The sequence below is a fragment of the Synchiropus splendidus genome, chromosome 2 (assembly GCF_027744825.2).
Source record: "Synchiropus splendidus isolate RoL2022-P1 chromosome 2, RoL_Sspl_1.0, whole genome shotgun sequence".
NCBI classification, from domain to species: Eukaryota; Metazoa; Chordata; class Actinopteri; order Syngnathiformes; family Callionymidae; genus Synchiropus; species Synchiropus splendidus.
The window spans coordinates 32088827-32112601 of record NC_071335.1 but is presented as its reverse complement, the minus strand read 5'-3'; the positions used below and the strand labels follow the sequence as shown (position 1 = coordinate 32112601).

Here is a 23775-nt window from a genome sequence, read left to right as displayed (position 1 = left end):
AGTCTGGCTGACAGCGACAAACAACAGTCAGTCCATGAGGTTTGAAAATCTTTGTGTTTTTATTGTATTGCATCTTCATCTTACACATCTAGAGTCTTGGTCAGAGTGCATGTTTTACAAAGGATGGCCACAGGTTCGGGGGTAACAAGACTGCTTGTTTGGTACGTTCACTTCACCTCTAGGACCCGTTTTGTCTCGACTCGCACCAGACCGGAGTGTGGTTGACAGAATAAACAATGCAACTTTTGACTTTCCTGAACATCTGAACCAAACACTCACCCAATGTTCGTCTGAAACGTAAACACAGAGGTAAAAGTAGTGATTATCAGCTTATGAAAATATAGAAGTGTCGCAGCATATAACTCACAAGAGGCCGAGCTACTTCACACCAGCATCCAACACTGCTCAGATCTTCACCAGCAGAGAAGCCGAATATCTTTTGGATGAGTCTGCCGCGTCTAATATCTGTCCGCGGGGGGGAGGAGATTACAGTTACCCTGAATTGTTCTGTTCTCCCATGGGAGTGAATTTCTAAATCATCACACACAAACAGGACGATGGACAAAATCTAGAAAGGAGGGCAGGATAATGTAAACTGTCCCCCCCCCCCAGAGCTGTTGGATGGTTTGGCTTTTCTTGTGTTCCAAAGTCAAGCACCAGAGTGGGAACGCTGCCGCACAAACCACAGGATTTGTTCGCGCCTCACGAGGAGGGGTTTCATTTATCGGTAAGACACATTTTTGTCAACTAAAACACAAGTCTATAAAGACTACGGTCCTCCTAAAAGAGGACATAGGAGCATTTTTAGACCCCCTTTTTTTGTAGCAGCCGGCTCATTATTCATCAGTTAAGTCTTGACTGATCAAAGGCCTGGATCAGGTGAAGACCCCCTTGGATAAGTCGATGGAAGACCAGATATGGTCTAACCGGTCTAATCCAGTCGGAGAAGCAGAGTCCACGCGGCGTCAGCTTTGTATTTCAAAGCGAACCTTTGTTACATTCAGATGAGAGAGACAAAACAAGCTCTTCTGAGCCCGTCCATCTCAGACCCTGCTGGTCCCTAACTTCCTATTTCCATCGGTAACTACACACTCGAATGGTCGCAGGTAGCTTTCAAATAAAAAAAACAAGACGCGTGGAAGCAGCTTCTGTCATGTGAAGGTTGCGGGGTCGACCCCTGACTAGGCCCGTGACTCAAAACAGACGAGGCTCAGCACTAGGAGCAGCTTAGGGGCCCATTTACATTTCAAGTGTCCATAAAATATAACATTAAAATGGAGGGGGCGGGGGACCAAAAAAGGCTACATCTTTTACCCTCCCCAAAACAAACAAAAAGGAGACAACACAATGCTTAGATAAGGAATGAGGATCGACATGAATTCAAATAAGACAAAAATAAGTTAGCTTCCCCCCTTTGTTGTGACTTAAAAGGAATAAATATGGATGTTACTTCTTCTTCTTCTTTCACACAAACACGCACGCGTCAGGATGGATGAGGAGGACAAGTGGTTGAAGTGCAATTCTTAATGCCTGTGGGAGACTGGATGCTGAACATTGACATCATACGACCCGTTTCTGTTCCCCGCCTCAGACTTTTCCTCCACCCCTGAACTCCCTTTCACTTAAACGAGAGAAAAAGATCACATCTAATAAATAGAAAGAGTGTTTTCGTCTTCTCCGCCTCCGAGCGGCAACGTGAATTTTGAGCCTGCGAACCGCACAAAGTCATAGTGTTCATGCCACAACCACTGCTGCACAAAAGAGGATTCATTCTGTCCCCCCGAAAATTCACAATAACACAGATTAAACAGCAACAGAGGCAAGAATTCTAATCCAGAGCTCTACCCTTTTCTTTTTTTTCTTTTTTTCAGAATTAGTCATTTTTAAGCTATTGGTATTTACAAAAGAAAACAAGATCCTTTATCGTTTTGGACGGTCACACTCAATTTTAAAGTGGGGGTTAGAAAAAAATGGAGTCAAACCACTGAGACAGAAAGAGTTATTGCTTGTTACTGCTGGAGAGGTCGTGGTCATTTTTCAAAGTTTCTGGATGCTTGGACGTTTTTGCTGTCGACTTTGGGCTGTTTTTTTTTTCTTTTTTCCAAAGAGCTGTAAAGTAGACAAGTGCTTGTAGTAGCTGCTTGAAGGGGAACGAAAAACTTGACAACATCGCTCTTTAAAAGAAACACAGCCACCTTCAACAGGAATGTTTGTTTCCGCCTCTGGTGGTTTTCCCTTGTGCCGTCGTCTGATGGGCGGATCAGATCTGCTTCCTCGCCGTTTTTTTTTTTTTTTTGTCACAATAGCACCAAAGTGAGTGTCCCACTTTCTGAGGCGTCGAGAGGAGGAGAAAATAAGACAACGACTTAGGAGAGGACGCTCAGAGTTGATGTGCTTCTGCTCATCCGGGCCCTAAACCTGGGGTCAGCTCAGGACCCTCCCACACACCCGCGCGGGTCACAGTGAATTTAAGTGCATTTTAGATCAATCGGGGGTCTTTAAAAACTTCTTGAGAATTTGGCCGGACTGAAAGGATTCTAAAATTGATAGCGAAATATCGAGGGGTGTGGGTGCTGAGGCAGACCCCACAGTAGCGCCTCCATCAGGGCGAGGAGGAGACACGCAAGGGCGAAGGCGGGGAGACGGAGCACTGCTGCTGGAGTGTGTGTCATCCTGGATGAACTCAGATGACGGTTTGGCCTGGGAGGTGGAGGAGCTGCGGGGCATTAGGAGGAGAAGGCAAGTTTGACACTGCAGGAGGAGTAACCCTCGTCGCTGGCCATGCTCTGCAGGCTGCTGTGGTCGTCCAGGTCGCTGGTGCTGGCCGTGCTCACACTGTCCAGCTCTCCATGGGAGAACTCTGTGCTTTCCACGTCCACCTCGATCTCCTCTGCAGCAGACAAAAATAATCCATTACAAACACTTGCCAATGGCTTACGGTGGCAGCCATTTTTTTTCCAAGCCCCATGAGATGTTTGAAACTCTCCAAACTGTTGTTAAAGTTAGTTCCTGCTCTAAACACCGCAGTGTGTGTCCTCCAGCCTCAAAGTCACCGACACACAGTTGAGGCAGCAAAAGGGTTTCATGAATAGACTGTGTATTATCGACTGGTTGGGCTCACCTTGGTCGGAGTCGGAGCGGTCGGAGCAGAGGGTGGATCCCACACTGTCCATGCGTATCCGCTCGCCCTCCCCTGGGCAGCTCTGGATGGCAGCTCCACTGCCTCCCCTGAGCAGCTCCAGTTGGCGTTGGAGGTGCCTCTGCTCGCGCTCCAGAGACTCCAGCTGGTACTGGCTCTTCCTGTCCGCCTCTTCAAGTTTCTGACAAACACAAAAGAAGACGCTCCGAGTTAAATTGCTGGGTCCATAAAAGCAGAACCGGAGAGTGAAGCGCAAAAAGCTGGAATTATCTTCTTCCCTGCTAATTATACGGAGTGTGGAAGCGCTGCACATGCAGGGCTGCCATTTAGGAGGCGTGGGATCCAGCAGATTTCGTGTGTCCGACGTTCCCAGCCAAACTGAACAACCCGAACCCAACAGGTTGTCAGCCTGAGGCATGTGTGTTGAGCTCTCCTGACTCCATCATGTTGTCAGCGCTCACGTGTGGTGGTGAGCGATGGCAGCATCTACTCAGAGTCTATGTTAGCTCTCAAGCCGTTACATCATCCCGGGAAGAGGGACGAATTACGACCGGTGTCTGATAACCGTGACGCTCAGCGGCGCGGCAGAACAATAACCTGAGATAAGGCGCAGACAGAGTGGAGTCGCCGAGGTGACAGCAGCAGAGTCATCTGTAGAATTGTTATTTTGAGAATTTCTTGTTTATTTGTGCACAAATTATTAGAACAGAGATTAGGCCCGCTGGGGATACGCTTTGAAACTCTCAAATACTCTTTGAATACACCTCTACACCTTTTAAAACTCACTAAAAATGTCAAAATCGATTTAATAAAATGAGATTTAAAATTGACCGACAAGAAAAAAAAATGTTTTTTTCACTCAAAAAGACAAGTTTGAATCTGAAAACATTTTAGTAAAGGAGACCTGTGACACTCTTGTTGCCGTGGACCTCGGCATTTGAAACACAATCAAAAACAAATGATTCAATCATAAGAGCCGACCAGCAAGACTGGTTTAACTTGACCCTAGTCCGATCACACATCTCACCTTTATATGTGCTTTGGCTTTGTTGAGGAGGCCCAGTGTGGTGTGGCGGTTGCAGTCCGGTCCCAGCGGTATCAGCGCCTTCAACCGCTCCAGACACAGCCGCAGGTGAGCTCGCCTGCAGAGGAAGCAGACACACGGGATGAACACCACCAGTTGAAACACTATCAAGTTAAATAGGAAAAAAAAATATATATATATATGGATCGGTTCCGACCAACCGGTCGTAAGTCGGATTGGACGCAAGTCAAATGCCATTGAAAATAGCCGACGCGATGGTTATAGGTTCTACTGTAGTGGCAGATCACTGTGTGAGAGTGAGATGCTGGGATACTGTGCTGCTGTAACTGTCGGTTGGTCAGATCTGATCCCGGCCGTAAGTCAGATGTTACTTATGTGTGTGTGTGTATATATATATATATATATATATATATATATATATATATATATATATATATATATATATATATATATATATATATATATATATATATATATATATATATATATGCATATGTGTGTAGCACCATCTCCTCATATTCACCACATCCTAGGCGGAGTGGAAGGGCATGGTATTTCCCAGTGTTGAGAAGAGTCCATCGTCTACACAGTCCCTTACTTTGTGACTGCAGAGCTGCCTGAGGTGCTATCTATCCTGCTAATGGCTCTGGGTTGAGAGGTAAAGGAAGATAATTATGCCATAACACAATCAGACCTCCATTAACAAGGCCGGCCTGAGGAGGGGTCAGAGCCCAGACTGTGGATCTCGAGAGGAGCCAAAAGCCACGGAAGCAAAACTGAGCTCTCCCCCGCTGCTGGAGGACGACCCAGGAGTGCGGGCGTGTAGCTACGTCTGAGAGTGTAGGAGGGAGGTGGGCCACGCCGATAACAACTTCATTCCAGCGACGTACACGTTTCAGGAGTCAAAGCAGCGTGAACATGGGAGGTGCCCTGATTTTATCTACAGTGCTTAAAGTAGAAGAGGGACCATATCAAGTCTGGGGAGCAGCATGATGGTTATCAGTCTGTCTGGGTGATGGCCTCCATCACAGAAATGTGCCGAGGCCACATCGACTCACAATCTCACTCAGCAGGCAGGTAGAGACACATCTGACCCGGACGACGTCAGACACACACACTGAGGGCGCCAGATTTACACAGCAATCACTGACCTTTATCGGGTGTGGTTGCTTTTCTTTCTATCCCTAGTTAGCCATGTTGGTAGAGAGCAGTCACACCGTTCAACCTCTGAGGGCCCAAGCTTTGCTCATCAGGGAGAATCCATTTTTGTTGGAAGAAGAACTTTAACATCTTATATACTATTGATCTGCCATCAGTTTTTTTTTAAATAAAATAAAAAAACAAACAAATGCCCTTTTCATTTTGAGTAATGATAGTGGCGTGATTTGTTTTTTTTAGGTAACCATTTACAATATCACAATACAGAATATCGCAGTGTTGTGATATGACACTCTGATGCTCTCAAGGTTGTTGCCAATACTCACGCCTAACTATCACTATTATTTTCTTTATCACTTGATATGAAAATACTGTACTGTCTGACACTTTACTATCAATGTGTCTGACGGGTCAGAGTTAAAAAGAAAAAGCCTGAAGGTGCTGAAAGGCAAAAATGTCTTGTCCTTTTATGGGTCTCAGGAGGATCAGACAAATATATAGTGGCTCCATATTCACAAACTCATAGAAAGCACTCGTAGCACTGCAGTCTGTCAGCAGAAGCTACAAGTTGCTACTGATTCCTGGGGAGCAGAGCAGGACACGTCTCAGTCTGTGCTGTCAAACACCAAGATAAGACCTCTTAAGAACCTAGATGACCATTTTAGTGACACGCTGACATGATCAACCTGAGGTTCGGCAAAACAACCACCACAGTCAGAATATCCAATTACGGCATTACCATGAAGGCTTCCCGCAGCATGTCGGTAAACTAAATTCAGTCAAACCAGACTGAAAGCACAGATTTCTCACTGTCCCGTTCCAAAGAACTGAACGTTCAGTGTGACCAGTCAGCAGCACGTCGACTCCAAACCGTCCCGCCTTATCTGGAATCAGGAGACGGCTTGTGAGATGTCTGCGCAGCATTTGTCATAATATGGCGCAGGCCGCCCCTCTGCTTCTGCGGAACACTCATGATAACCACTGAGGTCAGAGAACCCCTTCAATTATCAGCAGGGCTGGGGCGAGAACAGCACATAACAATGACTGAGAGAGTTCTATTTGGTGCCACTGAGTCACGCCGAGCTGCTGGAAGCGAAAGTGAAACTACAGAAGTTATTTTTAGCCTTTTAAATGCATTGACAGAGAAAGCCAGTTTGGTGATGGCTCCAGGTGTACGATAAAGTCGGGCACGGGTCTGACAGGGTCGGCTGCCACAGCTATCTCACTAAAAGGTCGGAGGTCAGAAACCCTTGGCTACTTGTGCGCTTCGGAAAGCTCTTATCCCTGAAAGGGTTTGTTTATCATGTTGACCTGCAGCCAGCAAGCTTAAAGCGTTTCAAGCTTACAATAGGAGCGGAGGCTTGTGACTAAAAATACCTGAGGCCGGTTTCTCTCAACGGCTGTGTGCTAACACCAGAGAGCGGTTCTTAGAAACGACGGCAACCAGTTACATAAAAAGGTAAAAGGTGAGTCCTCAGTGGGGAGACTAACTTTAACTCCTCCACAGGTGGAGACTAACAAGACCAAGTTATTACACTAGTTTTAAAAGACACAAGGGAGCTAGGACTCACAGTTTCTTTTCGAAGAAAACACAGCACCGTCATTCTCCCAAGCATCAAATCTTCCACCTGGGATAATGTCTTTCACTTATGAATTGCTAATTTCAAGTCCATAAAAAGTCTTACTAAACCATTAAGTTGAAAAGGTGATACAGTGAATATGCCACAGGTAAACCACAAATGTGTACAGTTGTCCTTCGCAATTACAGCTAACAGGCAAAACATGGCATACCATGTGTCATGTTTCTGTATCTGTGGGCAACAATGCATCTTGTTAAACGCACTATCAGAGTATGTAAACACAAAGGCTGAATTTTCCTGTCCTTTTTAAAGTAATCCAAATAAAAAGTTGGGCATTAGAGAGGACTAATTCATCACATATTATAAGAGCACGCTGGAATATTCAGACATTACAGCACTGTAACAGCTGGTTTTGGAACCCATGACTTACAGATATCATAACTTGCTCACTGAGCATCTCGTGGACTAAACCTGACTTGTCAGCATGAAGGTAAAAGACTCAGCATTTCTAAATCACTAGATGAGGAAGTTCTTCTAGTGCTACCACATGACAGCGTCAAAAACAGGATGGTCACATCACATGTCAGACTACTTTATATCTTGGGGCAATGCAACCCAGCGCCCTTAAATGCTCCCAGCATACTTGCATTGAAGACTGGGGCTAGCTGCAGCTCACGTGTCACTATGGCTTCCACCAGTCCAGATCCCAGTGGCTAGTTCCAAACAGACACTTCAACATCAAACCTAATGTATTTTATGTGCAACATAAAAACTGCAGTTTGTGTACAATGTTTTCAAAGGCTTGTTTTCACATCCCAGATGGAACGGAGGCAGGCAGCTCTCTCTTTTGGCTTCGACTTGTGATGGCGATGCCAAAGATCCACAGGTCACCGCATCTCACCCGCCTGCTGATCCCAGCTCCTCTTGAATCGCATGCCTGCCTCTCCATTTGCTCTTTCAGTATTCATTCAATTATATTTCATCGGATTGCAAGGCTTGGTGTTCTCTACGCCGGAACTAACACACCAAACTGAATAAGACAAGCACGTTCTCTCACATTGGTCATCTCTGGCTCCTGCTCACTACATGAAACAGAGTGTCGTTCTTTCGAAGGTATGGCTGATCTGCCCCCTCGCCGCCCACACACATCAAATATACATCGTTCTCTGATAACATCGCACAACCCACTCATCCTTGAATCATCCAGCCAAAACTGTTGGCTGTATGTGGGCAAATGCTTGCATGTTTTAGAATTCTAGAAGTCATCTCCAGCGCAATTCAATAAAACAGACGGGAACTCAGACCCTTGCTTACGCGCATTTTCCTTATATATATATATTTTTAAAAAAGTCCAGGACTCAAACATGATCAAATCTACAGCCTTTACGTCCTGCATGAGGTTGTAACACATGACTATAAATGAGGGTAGGCGAGGACATACTGGAACAGTCGTGAAGATATATGTGGCAAATAGAATTTGTATGGCATCCATCAGATATTGAAATTTTATTGAGCATGGTAACGTGTATCCTGCACATGACGTATAACAGATTAGTCAACTCAAAGGCAGTCGGGACGACTAAAAAAAGGTTTATTGAAATGTGCTACACTTTGCATAAAAGTGTGACTGTTTTACTGATGATCCAACAAGACAGAAACTGTTCATTGATGCTTGAGCGGTGGAGAAGGGGGAATAGGCTGCTCTAGTTTTCTAACTTGTGAATAGATAAATAATAGATAACTTCTCAGGCCACGACGTCTGACATAATTACTGGACTGGCTCTTAAAGGGAAGCGTCAGATTTCCAGCCCGTACACCAGTCAATACCCTTCTTTTCAGCGATCCCCCTGCGCTCCCGTCCACACTGACCTACTTCTAAAACATGGAGAGGGACTCTGACCCTTCACCCAGTTATTACACTAATGACACATCAGTGATGTCAGTTCAGTGGTGGATCTTTACCATCATCACACATTGTCGGAGAGAGAGAGAGGAAGAGAGGAAGAGGAGAAGTGGCTGCTTGATCGTCCCCTGAACTGCAGCTGGAGACAAGAGCTTCGTCTACAGAAGCAGTGAATTCTCTTTCGGAGTCAGGTCAAAGATTAAAGGGCTGGTTAAGAGCATTTTGTAATACAAAGCCTCATTTATAGCTGGTTAAGCCATGTGCACTGGGCGTTCAGTCAATGTCGAATTATCTGGTGCTGGAGGGGAGGTCGGTCACGTGGACTACATGTGGAGTTATATTGACGCTGCGTATTTTACAAATGACAAGAGGGTCCTCGGATATTCACTTCGCTTAGGCTTCCTGATCATGTGTCACGTGAAAGCGATTCTCTCAAATCATCAACCAAGTGTTGGAACATGTGGTACAGGGATCCATACTGCAGATGGTGGCATGCAATATACATGGAGAGGGGGTCAAACACATGGCCGCCTTGTCTCCCACCAGGCTTTTATGTAGAATCCCTGGTTTTGCATGATCTAATAGCACTTACTTCCGACCAGTAGTTAAATACTTTTCATGTCTGCTTGAAAGCCGTTGCCCAACAGCTCTAAGGTAATGAGACGAACAGACTGACAGGCAATTGAGAATCAGGCGAGTCAAACCCATGGCCCGAGGGCCACATTTGGCCGTCAATATCTTATGTCTATTACTCAAAGCCGACCAACAAAAAAACATTGCAACCAGTCATCCTCCAAGTCCCATGATGCACAACATAAGCTGAAGGGCAACTTTTGGGAATACTACAATTGTAAAGAACATTATGAATCCAGAAGCAAATATTTGATTATTGTGGAAGGATTTTATCAGATGTTCTAGGGCGGAGGACCACTCACATCCAACGTACGTTAATTGACAGATGTATTTACAAGAATAAGCAGGAAAAAAAAAAATCACCAAAGCAGCAAAGATCAGCTCGCTCAAGAAGCTTACATGATATTGCGGAGTGGAAACAGAACTATATAGCAAAGGTGAGAGGAGGACCGGAGAGACATGATTGTTCTGCTAGGCACCCATTGCTAGTAGGAGCTGGTGGCTCTCCACTCCAATTCAACATATAAATATGGCTGATTTAAAACACATTGTTTCTGTGCGATGCAGATCCAACCACACATATCAACTGTATGTAAATAAACCAGAACACACTACAAACCCCTATTATACTGTGTAGTTTTTTTGTGCATCATCATTGTCATGACTGCACACTCCAACAACCCCACACTGAAACAATGTGTTTGTTCCCCACCTTTGTTTAGCGGATCGCTGAGACAACAAAAAAAGAGCAGCAATGGTTTTTATGGCAAGGATGCCTTTTTCTTTTTCTACGTCTCTCATGTGACGTCATGTCAATCACATGTCATTCTCCACCTCGCTCACATGACACGAGGTCACAGGTTCGCTCAAAGGGCTGCGAGCAGATGAATGGATTTTTAAAACAGTGGTAGGAAACAACAGATCACCAAGGGTTTTCTGGAACAGTCATGATTTGATTTCAGATGTATCAATGGATGTTCAGCACTATCTTTTTTTTTCTCATGCTCAGAGATGAAACAACCAGAACGAGCCAAACTGAAAAAAAAACCCACAACACAAATAGTTGCAAGAGGTGTTTTTGGTTTGACCGTCATCTTGTGACCAACCCCCTTTGCGCCCACACACTCGCACACAGCACCAGATCACAGCATCTCCTCGGTTTCTACATCCACTAAACTCTCTGACTGATGCTTTCCTCATCCCCTTTATGAAATGTGAACAGATGGGATAGATGCAAAGAGAGACTGACTGAGAGGGTGAGATGTATTGTGAGTGGGGGAGGAGAGGGGTGCTCTGTCTGTGTAATCTGCCTAGAAACTAGCTGAGGGCACAAAGCAACCAGCACGAGGGGATCTCCACTGTTTTCAGTGACCACCAACTTACTACAAAACTTAACATGTGGGATGTTTGTCGATCCACCTGTTCAGAGTCACTCAGCCTTAGGAACGCACAGCTATCCACAAGCAAGTCATTCTATCAGATATCTTGTTCTTTGAGTCATAAACCTCACTTGAATTTGCACGATAAGGGGGTCCAGTACATGTCTAAAGTGTGAGATCAAGTAGAAAAAGACGATTGGGTCCATAACCTGTTGGCAAGTTGCCTGATTAGAAATACAATAGTCCTTCAAAAAAGGCTTATTATTGTATACTCAATCTAATAGCACAGTCCGAGTAAAACCCAAAGATACAATCAAAGTTATTACATAGCTTCTCAAGTTTCTCTGCTTACTAAAATGAGAAACTATATTTTGCAGTGTTTTCTGGATTTAATTGAGATGAGAAAGGCTACATTTGCAAACCCATCTAAAAGAACACCAGCTTGCATGGGCCACGGCATCAAACTCCAGGGACTGCATTTGTGCAAACAGTGCAGGAATGAAACTTCAGGAGGATGCACCGCTTGCAGAAACTGATCTTTTCATATTCTTGAATGACGCTCTGGTATTGATTTTGTTGTAGACCAACAAAATTACAAGAAGTCACAAGAGGAAATGCTGAAGAATAGTCAATAGTTTTATATGACTTAACATCACTCTTTTTTTATTTTCTACATCTTCAGTGAAGGTTATAACATTCGAATATAAGGTCACGGACTCGAGCCAACCATGAATATAAGATATAAAGATGTTGTCCACCAAGACATCTACCTAAAGCATAGGACCAAACTGTAGTAGGGAATCTAGAAATATGGCTACAGAAAGATTATACATTGGCTTTTCAATAAGACTTTATGTGCAGTAATGATTACGTTTTTATTTTTTACCGTTTATTTGAATGCTAAAGATACTGAAGCACCCAAATTTGCGACACACTAAAACTAGAGCAGTTATTTTAACACAGAAAAGGTTCACTCTCCAATAAATACATCATGGGTCAATCACATTGAGTAGTACACACTTGTACCTAGTCCGTAGAGACTCTTATCGCAACATCACAAATAGACAAAAAGTTAAAAATGGAAAGGAAAGCCAGTCATCCTCAAGCAACACAGTTTTACCAGATCCAACAAACCACTCCTTGGTTTCTATTGAAGTTTGGATCTTGACCTACATTTTCAATAAATGGGGGGGAATTTAGCATGGAATGCTGGGGTGGAAATATCCTCCTTTTATTCCTCATGGATAGTGAGCAGGCTGATGTTTTTTTATCATCATGAGACTCAATTCCAAGAACATGAATTGTAATATGAAAAAAAAAAACCAATCCATGTAAAGCTTCAAAGCTGCTGAAAACTGGATAAACACCAGCCATTTCCCTAAAACTCAAACACATGACTGTCCCTAAACCAGACTTGATGCTGAAAAAGATGAAGCAAATTAAAAAGAAATGATGTTACCAGGCAGATTTGGGCTGTTGTGATGGTAATATGCTAAAGCTATTTGGAGAGGTGAAGTGTAAAGCATCAGTGCAGAAGAGAGGATGATGCTTGACAATGGTGGAAACAGAGCAGAAACAAATCAGAAGAAATTAAAAGAAAGTAGATGAAGTGCAGTAATTCACTGTATGTTGCAGACAAAAGCATGCTCGTCCACACGCACGCTCAAGGTTAGCAGGAGCGAAGCCGAGGCGGGGAGGGCTGCCATCGCAGTGACCAGGGCAGAAACCCATCACTAACACATGGATTAGTTCACACGTGCACACTGCCGTCTAATCTGCACCACTGACAAATGTAAAAAATGAAAATAAAAGACACGAGAGGGGGATTTAGCAAACTGCATGACAGGCGCTTTTAATGCAATGAACAGACATCTACTCACATGATATCATGAGATAAGGAATAGGAGTTTACGCATCTAAACTTAAACTTACAATACATTAATCTCATCTGGACTCAAATACATATCTTCTGATTCCTGCATAATAAATTCAAGTTTGACCCTTTTTGTCCCTCAGTTACCACGAGATTAAAACCCGCTCGGTCCTCAGGACCCAGCCAGATGTTGTCTCAGCCTAATGTGTGGTGCCCATGTTTCCGCCTTCACTTTAAAGTTGCCGATGTGTTTTAATACTTTCTCTAGAGAATGGGGGCTTTGCACGTAATCCAAATTTCTATGTCATGCACAGCATTCATATGTCCAGACATATGAGACCCACACCAACACACTGTTCAAGTAATGGACTCTGAAATTTCACTTGACCTATTTTCAAGCGAGTCACGTCACTGGAACAATTTGCCAATCATGTTTTCGTTTTAATGAGGTATAGCAATGACAAGAGTCTCTTAACTGCTTATTCATCTCTCTGCTCTCATTGGATGAAAGCTAACCTATAACTGGTCAGAACACAGCAGTGTTTTCCCCTTTCCCCCAGCTGTAGGACTAAAAATAGAAGCCGTGGTTAGATTTAGCCTAATTGAGTCTTGCATCTTTCACAATTTTCCTTCCTTCCTTTCTTCCCCTCGCGGCGCCTTGTCACTAATTCTCAGTCTACCTTATGTTGGTCTGTTTAGATTGAAAAAATTACAAGGATTAAGCCTGAAAGATTTTGAACTGAGACCACATGATTCAAGGCTGAGATGTCTGGGGCAGACAGAAGCGCACGAAGAAGGAAGGGGTGCATTCCATCAGGAACGGGACGTGACTGCAACCTCGTCCTTATGTGGCTGTGATGGAACATCACATCGTCCAAAGCAGGCATTTTACTGAACCCCACTGAAGATAACGTTCCACCCAACCATTACGCAACTTGTAGCCCACAAATGAAGCAGAGTAACATGTTTTATTTTATTGATCCCAGACAAAAAAGTGCAGTGTAGCAGGATCAGAATGAGCTGACACTGACTGATGTCCATTCCACCTAAGGATAGACATCCCTTCAGTCGACTTGCAATATACTAAACTGCGTATATCAACAGCTGGTCATCCATCATATAGGGTGACAAAAAAACCCGGATTGAGTGGTCTGCAATGCCCTGACACTCTGGACTGTCCATCACTTCGGCAATAGCAGCAATTCACAGCTAGCTGTAAAGAAACCGCACATGTCTTTGAGACAATTGTCACAATATAGTTCAAAGCTCTGCTCTCCACAGGACATTCTAAATTCTGTCGAACACTATTTACAAGTCAGCACTTTCACATCATGCAGCGACATATGATCAAGGGAAGGTTTGGACAAGTGGACAGAGGAGGCAGGAGACATGACCAAGAATGTTAAAAAGGATGGACCAGGACAACCAATGGGGCTCATGGATGCAAATGAGGACAAGGGGAGAACAGGCATGACTAGGACGGAGAAGTAATGGTCGAGGAGGCTGACTAGCAGTGTCATTCTCTGATGGGAAACGCCCAAGGACAGAGCAATGTCTTGGGTCTTTTCATCAGCCAGTACAGTTTAAAGTTAAGGTAACACTTCAGAAAGATATGTCACCTAGGCTTTCATGGGTTTTTAGAGCTGAGAGAAGAAGGAAAAAAGTGATTTATGACAATCAACAAGTGCAACTCATAATAAATGCAGACTTTGGATACCAATGAGATTTTAAGAGAATTTATAGCTGCTGCTTATCAAGACAAATCACACATTGATTTTTCTGATTCTCATGTATAGATTCACTTATTGGATGCTGTTTAGAGGGAACGTCAACTCTTCGCTTTGACCTTCCAAGTTTGTCTTTAGGTAGATGGATTTTTCCGTCCCCTCATGACTGAGGCAAAGAGGTCGTCCAACCTGCCAGTCTAGTCAGTGGACTGATCGATGGACGTGAATTCAGCTCGACGCCTCAGAGGACAAAACACTGTCACTGCCTTTTTGGCCGACAGTTTCAGCTGCAGCAAGCCACTAGTGTCGAGTGTTCAGCCATGCCCGTGACTGTGTTTCAATGGCGAGTGCTCTGGATTGCGTGATGCCGAAGAGATCCCTTAGTCAGGTGTGTCGACCTATCCGTCTGCTTATTACGTCAGTCTGTCAATTACTTCCTTGTCCTGTGACAACACCATTGGCTAAGCCCAGTCAAGCTAAGCTATTAAAGGCGAGCAGCCGGTGGCCCACTGTGAGTTAGTGGGGGTAGCGCGGTGGGTTAGCACGTGTGCCTGCTGCAGCTGAGCTCACCAGACCAAAGATCAAGTCCCTTAAGCTGCTTTTCTGAGCCAAGAAAGGCTTACAAGTCGTCACGTTGGTCAGAACAAACGGTCCCAGTTTCAGGCCCTTCAGCAAAGCCTGGGAATGGGCTGCACTTATAGGCAGACAACAGAAAGACTTGTTGAGAGGCACGTTTGGTTTTCTTCAAATAGCATGAGCACCACCAGAGAAAATGTATTCCATGCGCACGCCCCAAAGGCTGTTGAAAACAGAAGTGACTTTTTTTAGACCACTGGTTTAGAAAAACACGCACATGCATGACAAGCTCTAGTGAAAGTCCTTTTATACAAACAAGTGTGGACAAATATTGGCGTGGCAAACTGAAGCGATTTTATAGGTTCAAACAGCTTTTCGGCCAGCATAAATAAAATAAAATAACATTTCCACAAACATGAGCCAAGGCAAAAGGCTCCAATATTAAAGAGGTTGGTCGCCCAGCTACCACCAGGTAAAAAGTAAATCTAATGATACCGCCCCGCAAATTGCATACAATAAGGAAGAGTAGTTTACATAGGGGAAGTAAAATATGTGGTGTTTTTGTGTATTTTTCATATTAAGATTGCGCCATGTAAATTTGGCATTTATCAAAGAGTGACTAACTGCTGGTTTATGGGAACTACATCAGTAACAAGCAGAGTCAAATTACGGAAGATTGCAAATACAATGTGTCAAAGCAAGAATGTTATTCAGCGGAACACAATGTGACCACCATTTTATTTGTACTTTGGTACTAAAGCTTCTTGTCAAACCCTATCATCTTATTGCCGTGGTTGGCAAGACAGGCTGCGGCACATGAAAGGAGCGGGTGGAGAAATTCACTGTCATGGTTGACCTTATAGATCTTCCAATATATACCACATATACTGCCAGCAAAGCCGCAACTTCGACAGAATCATGTCATCAGCCGGGCACAACATAGGGAGCAACTGCAGCGTATACAGTCTACTGAAAGAATTGGATTTACTGCAGCCAAACGCTTGGATTAAAAATGAATCTGACTGAATATACTTCTAAACGGATGGGATTACCATTTCAATTTAAGCCCCTTGTTTTGCTAATGGACATTTAAATGATCCTTTGCTCTTTGGCAATTAGACGACAGTAACACCAGGCTAATGCTTAGAAAGGGAGGGACAAAATGAGAAATGGAGAAAACCATACATTGTATTTCAATTTGGCACAGCAGTACGGTACAGCACATTCTGTTCTCATAGCCACCCTGCTCTGCTGCAGCCTTTTCCAGTCGAGATGGACACGGAAGTTGTGCCAGGAGTGAGAGGAGAGACGTGTTTCAATAGACGCAGCACTCACGACATGACAGGAATGAAATCACAGTGATGCGGAACTACTCCATTACTAATCTATTTTTACTTAACCTTAAAAAGGATTGTTTTGGCATGTGTACAATTTAATCTCATTACTGACTCACAGGTCACTACTCTGATATGTCACCCTTCGGCGCTGCCAAACACTTAGAAGGGAGCTTCTTACCCAGAACAACCTGGATTGCTGTGCGTGCACAGCAAACCTGGCAACCACTTCAGGTGCGCTTCAGTAGAAGCGACACCTGAATTACCGCAACCTCGAAATGGTGGCTACAATTTGGCAGGGACAGCGCGCTGACCAGCTGGAGAAGTGTGGCAATATGATGCATCCACTCTATTTTTAACTCACCGGAAGTTTCATCCTCTATTCCCATCCCTTTTCTTGAGATGTAATTACACTAGATGAATCAAACCCTTAAAATATATCTATATTTAAATTAAATAAAAAAGGAAAAACATGTGAGTGTGAGCATGCTTACATTTTATCAGTATGAGTTTTCAGTTGTTTTTGCAGAGAACAAGATGACTTCAATACAATTCATACAGAGCGACAGATTTGTATGGGCTTTTTTTTTTTTTACAATGAAAATGGCCACTCACCTATTCTTCTCCAATTCATTATGTGTGGACCTGCAAGAGAAAAGACATGATGAGAGTCACTCAATGCGACAAAACAATTTGCATTTCCTAAGGCATAAGACGACAAAAACATGGGCTGAAACCATTTGCAGTTAGAATAGAGCTGGAACAGTTATGAATATGTCTACTCCCTGCATTCAGCAACAGAAAGCCAGTGCTCTATTAATAATGTACTATGAAAAACCAGGTCCCCTGCCTTAGTGTAGCAACAAGCAGCACCTCCTTTGATGCTTTAACAACCCATTTGACAAAATTACAATACCAATTGTCACAATAACCCCATGTTTATATGGAGTTCAGAAGATCCCCTCTCGTGTAAATACTGCAACAGAATTTGCCGTCTATTTTTAATTCTTAAAGTAAGCACCGCTCTGTCAAGAGATTACCGACAGCACATGCTTAAGACAGGAGGCACCAAGACTGCTTTTGGACCTGTAAAACTGCCCCATGCAAAGAGGAAATAATTTATTTCTGATTAACTATTTATGCCAATAAAAACACCATATGTTTCCATTAAAATGAATCAGCGCTCAGAGTGGTTAAGTATGCAAGAGTGGCTGTTAAGTCAACTGTGGCAGGAGATTTGATACAACATGACAACAACTGAGTCCAGGTCGGGACACTACCATCAAAAATGTCTTGCTGAACAACCAAATAAATATAAAAAAGAGAGAGGGCTCATCGATGTAAAGGCCACATTCACATTTTTGGAAACATGGTACTCTTATTGGTGTAAACCTTAATCACCCACGGTACCTTCTTAGTAGACTTAGTAGACATTCTCTGGCGAGTCTTTGCATAGGAAGGCATTTGTGACCGGTAACAATGGCGTGTGATGTTGCTATGTACATTGAGGAGGTTGCCACCCAGATAAACAAATTAGCTCTCTTTGTAACACGCACACTTCCATCCAATTCCTCATCAACAGATGGTGCTTTCACTCGTGATAAGATAGATTTGACACATTTTACGACTATCTGTCAACAGCAACAGAAAACAATCCTTACACTTCTTTTTTTTTTTCATTCAGTTGGGTAACAACAGATTTGCTATGAAGAACTGTTTCGTTTCTGTCTAACTCTGTCAGTTGCGCAAAACTATTTATCTATTATACAAAGGCAATGCCACTCGATACTTCAGCTCGCATAGCAATGAAGTGTTGCGTTCCTCCATAGAACCAAAGCACACTCTAAAGAGTTTCTGCCCATTACTCAGGGAGATCAGCAGGCTTTCCAAAAGTTACTCCTCAATTTCCTTCATCTGAAATCAGATCTGCACGTGTCTGCAGCTCCACAACAATGCACGGCAGATTCTAATCTGGCTCAAGGCCAGACACGACTGCATTGAGCTTTCTTTTGCGATGTGTATTTGCATGTGTGTACGTAGCCACATACACACATAGAGTGGGTCAGTGAGATAAAGCAACCCTGCTGTAAAGAGCTGGCTAGTGAGGACAGCATCAGATAAGCTCATCACTTAAAGCCTCCACTCACTGAAGCGCAGACAGCCGCACCAAGACAGTACTGGCACATAAAATGAATAATAACTAAAAAATAAACAACTTCTATTGCACACAATCCAATAACTTACCCCATTGTTTAAAATGATATAGTGAAATATACTAAAAGCAACAATCCAACAATGCATTAATGATACACCAGAAGCCTATAAATACAAACAGATCTTCACCCTGGGATTGACACCATGTTTCAGGTTATATCTTTAACACATTTCTAGTATAGTCACCCCTAGAGAAAGTGGAGTACGATAGTTGGCATGTCAACTAAAACTGGAGGGCCGTAGGGGATATGCAGTTTGAAGATGGGAATTGCGGTAAATCGTAGATGGTGCTATCTCATTAGTTGAGCCGTGAAAAGGTTTCCGTGGAGATCAAGGGAAAACATCACCCTACAAATTGTGCATCTACCAACATAGATGCAGTGGGAATATTCATCCTCCTCCTTGTCACTAGCTTGGAGAAACTCCTTAAGAAATAGCTTATCGGCCCATTTCAGGTATCTCGCAATTGAATGGAGGCTGACGTGTAACTGACCCTGCAGTGTAATTGAATATACAGTAGCATGTCAATGAAAGCACCCACTCATGCCATGCCACACTTTATCACAGTGGTCCCTACTGTTGCCATGCAGAAATCTGCAGCAGCACATGATGAGTAATATGAGGTTTGTTCCCTGCTTCCACATTAATGTTAAAAGAGGGGGGAAGAGAATCAAGGGATCGGTGCACACAACCCATAAACCATGCCACTGAATCTGTATGGTCAGAGTATAGCTTAACAAAATAAATGTCACCGATTAGCTTTTAAAACATGCTTCGCGTTAAACAAATAACAAAGCATCGGTGTGAGAGCAAGACTTCACCTCTTTATATAAACAGCCGTCCCAGATTTTCCAAAAGCTAAGCATGACTGGGTAGAAGGATGTCTCCTTTATGAGTGAGGACATTCCCCTTTAAGATGCAGTCACTTTGTCCATGATCCCTAACCTCATTCGCTGCAGTCCCTTTTGACTATCAGCTGATGAAAAGCTCAGTGAAAAGCGGGAGCCACCCCCGACTCCCATGTTCACGGTGAACCTCCATTGGACATGGTGCCCTCAAATGAATGATTCATGCAGCCCCAGTGTCCGAGTGTTATCTAGAATTTAGCCGTCCTTCTAACAAACACAACAAGATGCCTGCAGCCAACAAAAAACACTTAAAGAGAAAGGGTTCTTACCTATTGTGGTTACTGGTGAATTTCTTACTCCGGAATTTTTTTTGCCTCTGGTAGTTTGGGCTTTGATTTGATGGAAATGTTGAAGCATAACCATGTTCACACTCTGAGGGAAACGGAAAAAACACAAATGTCGTCAACAGACGGAGCACTTTGAACACGACATAATTTTAAAAGATGTCGACAATTGTCAATCAGTTCAATCAATCAGGGATGGTGCTCCATTATGAAGAGATTCATACAATGGCAAAACGCTGGATACACGTGACAACATCACCTCTGTCTCTCCTTTCGAGATATTCCGCCGCTTCCAATATGAGCTGGATATTTATGAGCTGAACAGCAGTCATTCTGTCCGGAGGCTGGCGGCGGTGAACGTTAGCTACGCTTCCCTCGGCTCTTATCCTTAGCAGCAAACACGACGAGTCGCTTTGACACACAACTTAAGCAGTGCATCAGTTGTTTTTTACACTCAAGTAACCAAAAATATTCGGGTGGAAGCGGAAAAAAACAACCGTCAAGGGAAAAAAGAAAGGAAATCCCGTGTTCTTCAGCTAGCTTTCGCTGGACGGTAGCTGTCGTGTTTCGTTGATACACAACATGCAAAAGGATGTCAATTAAATCAACGAGGGATACACGCAAGTTCTATATGAAAGCTTTACAAAATAATATAAATCATATAAAAGCCGGGACAGCAAACTGCCCTCGACTGCTCTCTCCTCTACGCTGCTGTTTGTTTACCTAGCAGCACAGCTGAGGGGCGGGACAGAGCTGGGAGAGCCCAACCCACGCGCAAAGCATTCTGGGAAACAGAGTACTTTAACATGCGACTAAAACCCGTCGAAAATGCATTTTTTAATCTAATAAAATGTGTTTGCAGTATAATACAATATTCATATGATGCATAGTTCCAATCACAACATTATATTAATAACTCGCTGCCATGTGATAACATCACCATAAATAATTTCCCATGAGAAATCATATCACATTCCTGGGAAATATTAGTGCTCATATCACACTTGAGAAGCTTTTGGGTAGAATCTTGTTAGACACTGTCATGAGAGCGAACTAAGTTGCTAATACAAGTGACATTCAGTCATTTTTTAATATGTTATGTATCAAGTTTATTAAGTAAGTAATGACGCAGACTGTCACTTATAAATAAAGGTATTCTAACAATAAAAGTAATAAAACAAAGGTTTCAAATGTAAATCCTATAATCATCAATTAATGTGATCAAAATACAAGTAACTAAATGTATGCCACATAATAAAGGACTCAAATTTATCACTTTTAATTCTCATGTAAATCAATCAATTTGAATGACAATAATCATCAAAACGGTCACTCGCTTAAAACTGCATAATATGGAAAACTGCATCATTAATTTGGGGACATTATTTCAATAATTTAAAAAGCTAAGTCTTTGGATACAGGTAGAATGATTTTTTTTTACTACATTTAAAATAATAATATTAATAAACAGTCCTACATTTGGAATTTTCCCTTGCAGGACTAATGATTCTTATGAACCAGGTTTTATGTGCAGGTCAAAGTTTGCAAACTAAATTTTACTGAACATTTGACGCGGACCGCATGACAGCCCCACAAATACAGGGCACCCTGTGCCCGGGAACGGTCTCGTTCAACAATCCAAATTCTATTCAGCCTACAAGTCCCACAATCCATCTAGGCCTGGGGGTGGACTTGCCGGCTGAAGCTAGGCCCAGCAACATGTGACGTCACCGACGACCCATCCTCTCATTGGCCGATGGCTTTGACAGAGCCCGTGGGTTGAGCGCGAGTCTGACCAATGAACGAGAGCGCCTGCGCCATGTGGAAGCAGCGAAACACGCCCACAGGCAGCAGGAAGCAAACAATCTGGAGAGAGGCCGAACTGTGGACGCTGCTTCTGGTAAAAATCATTTTCAGGGCACAACTTTTTTGAGAGCGACATTTCCCGAGTACTCACTGAAAGGTGTGGCCACCAACGACCGTTGGTGGTGGGACATGTCATTTGGTCAGTTCGTCCATAAAGCACAATCTAACGATAAGAAGATTTCTCGACTATCATGACGCGTCAGAACGGTATCATAACTAGACGGTCACCTCTTCCGTCCGTCCTTATATGGGAGGCGAAGAAAGCGAGAGAGCAGCGAGACAGCGAGGTTTCTGCTCTAACAATGACATCATCCTAAAACTGAGTTGGAGGGCACTGCAATGTGCTCACATCGGTCAGAACCGAGTGACGCCAGCGCGTGCATGCAAGCTGCTTCTCCAAAATCCCTGCGTGGTTGCACATTTGGAGACTTGAACGCGATCCAGCTGCAAAACATGTATTCGAGATATCCGCACCGATGACCAGGGTCTGGTACCCAGACACAGGAAGCTGCGCTTCTGGCCGGCAGAGGTGCTTAAGTTGCGTGAACTGGGAGTCGGAATTCAGAGAGGGAGAGAGAGATTCAGCACAAAAATCAACTCACTTCCGTCCTTCCTGTCGGCGCTGTCGAGAAACCTCGCAGCCTCCAGCAGAACGTGTACGTTTTTCAGAAAAGTGTTGAGATGCTTCATGTGGGAGTTATCGGAGTTGAAGACGTCATCCAGAGAACAACTGGACATGTCCAAGTCGCGCGGGTCCAAGAGGGACGCGTCCGAGTCAAAGAAGAAGTCCTCACTCTTCAAAGTGATCGGCTTCTCACTTTTGGCCATCTTTGCTCCGAGTTGGGAGGTGAATGCGCTGCTGGGACCAGTGGACGCTGAGACCAGTCGCTGCTCAGGCGGCTCCTGATTTTCCTGTACGCGAGGTGGAACTGTGGCCAATGTCAGGCGACGCTAGCGCACGGGAGAACCGGAGCCCGCCCCCCCAGCACGAGGGCTTCCGCATGGTCCTAATGCTCGCCCTTTTTCAGAGCGTCATATTAGCACTGTAAAAACTACAACTACACATCCTCATGTCTTAATTCCAGATATAATAGGTAAGAAGTTAAGCTACATTTTTGTTTCCTTTGAATTCTTCCTTCAAAAAATGGGAAGTACCTTTTAAACTAGCCTCCTAATGCCTGCCGCACCTGTTGGCACCATGACACCATGAGCACAACCATCATACTTCAGATGGGAGCCTTTAATAATGAGATGTTCCTCTTCAGACCTCTTCAATTAATACATCTCTGTGTGTAGTTTGTGTGCACTCTTTACGCCAGGCACTTCCTCCCATTGATCAAAAACATGAAGAGGCCAATCGGTAAATTTAGATGGTCTGGAGGTGTGAGTTTCTGTCTTGTCTGTCTGCACGTGCCCTTTGATGCCTTGTCCCACATAGCTGGGCCCCTTGAGAACCCATCCCAAACACACGCAGGTGACTGTTAAATGTCTGCAGGTGAACCTCCTCAGTGTGTCCCTCGCCTCTCACCGTAGCTCCCTCACACACCCCTCCACTTCATTTAGGGATTGAGCGGAAGAGATTGAGGTGCGATGGTACTGAATAATAGATGAAAGGACACATCAAACTGGGAAACAATCCGGTTGCTAGAGTCATGGAACAGGTATGGGCAGCTAATGAAAGCCAGGCTAAGAGTGGAGGAGTGGTGTTTTAACCTGCAGGGCAACTGTATTTTGGTTGGCTGCAGAGGTCTGTGGGTCGCACAGGAACAAGTCACTGAAGTCGAGATGTGAAATGGAAAGTCTGGCCTTTGAAGTGGGTGTATCTGCCTGATGATGTCAGCAATATTGCTGTTGAATATCATGCATCCGTAGAGTCGTGGAGGGTGACATGGTTGTCTCGGAAGGTAACAGCAAAGTCCTCTGGTCTCGGTTGAGGGTTGGACGGTGTGTGACAAACCCATGTTCAACTTCCTTGATGTCTGGGAGCAAAGCCAAAATGGCATTTTTGTTGCTTCTGTTGATGCCCTGTGGCATATTTCAATGACTCTGTCATAAATTGTGGTCAGGAAGCATTTAAACTTGGGTGCAGTTCCACCTCCATCACAACCAAGGCGATCAAGAATTGGTGTCCCATAGTCTGTGTGAAAGAGAATTGA

General features: G+C 43.9%; 1 protein-coding gene across 2 annotated transcripts; it reads right to left on the bottom strand.

Annotated features, from left to right (window-relative positions):
• Window positions 1–8: 8 nt before the first annotated feature.
• LOC128754432 (max-interacting protein 1-like) lies at window positions 9–22543 on the bottom strand. 2 transcript variants are annotated; one of them, XM_053857043.1, is made up of 6 exons: window positions 22222–22543; window positions 19739–19841; window positions 16963–16992; window positions 4167–4281; window positions 3122–3320; window positions 9–2890 (listed from the first exon to the last, which is right to left on the bottom strand). In XM_053857043.1, exons 1-6 carry the CDS (start codon window positions 22445–22447, stop codon window positions 2727–2729), a joined length of 837 nt encoding a protein of 278 aa, XP_053713018.1. In that variant the 5' UTR covers window positions 22448–22543; the 3' UTR covers window positions 9–2726. The 2 variants fall into 2 exon arrangements, with proteins under 2 accessions (XP_053713018.1, XP_053713020.1); XM_053857045.1 differs by lacking the exon at window positions 22222–22543 and adding an exon at window positions 20013–20482 and having other exon boundaries at window positions 10–2890.
• Between the last annotated feature and the right edge of the window lie 1232 nt (window positions 22544–23775).

Excerpts from the sequence above, each read along its gene's own strand:
- LOC128754432 (XM_053857043.1), bottom strand. The coding sequence starts at position 22,447 with ATGGCCAAAAGTGAGAAGCCGATCACTTTGAAGAGTGAGGACTTCTTC. Across the intron at positions 16,993-19,738 it reads TTCACCAGTAACCACAATAG|GTCCACACATAATGAATTGG; the intron begins GTAAGAACCCTT and ends TTTCTCTTGCAG. Across the intron at positions 4,282-16,962 it reads AATGAATTGGAGAAGAATAG|GCGAGCTCACCTGCGGCTGT; the intron begins GTGAGTGGCCAT and ends CTTCCTCTGCAG.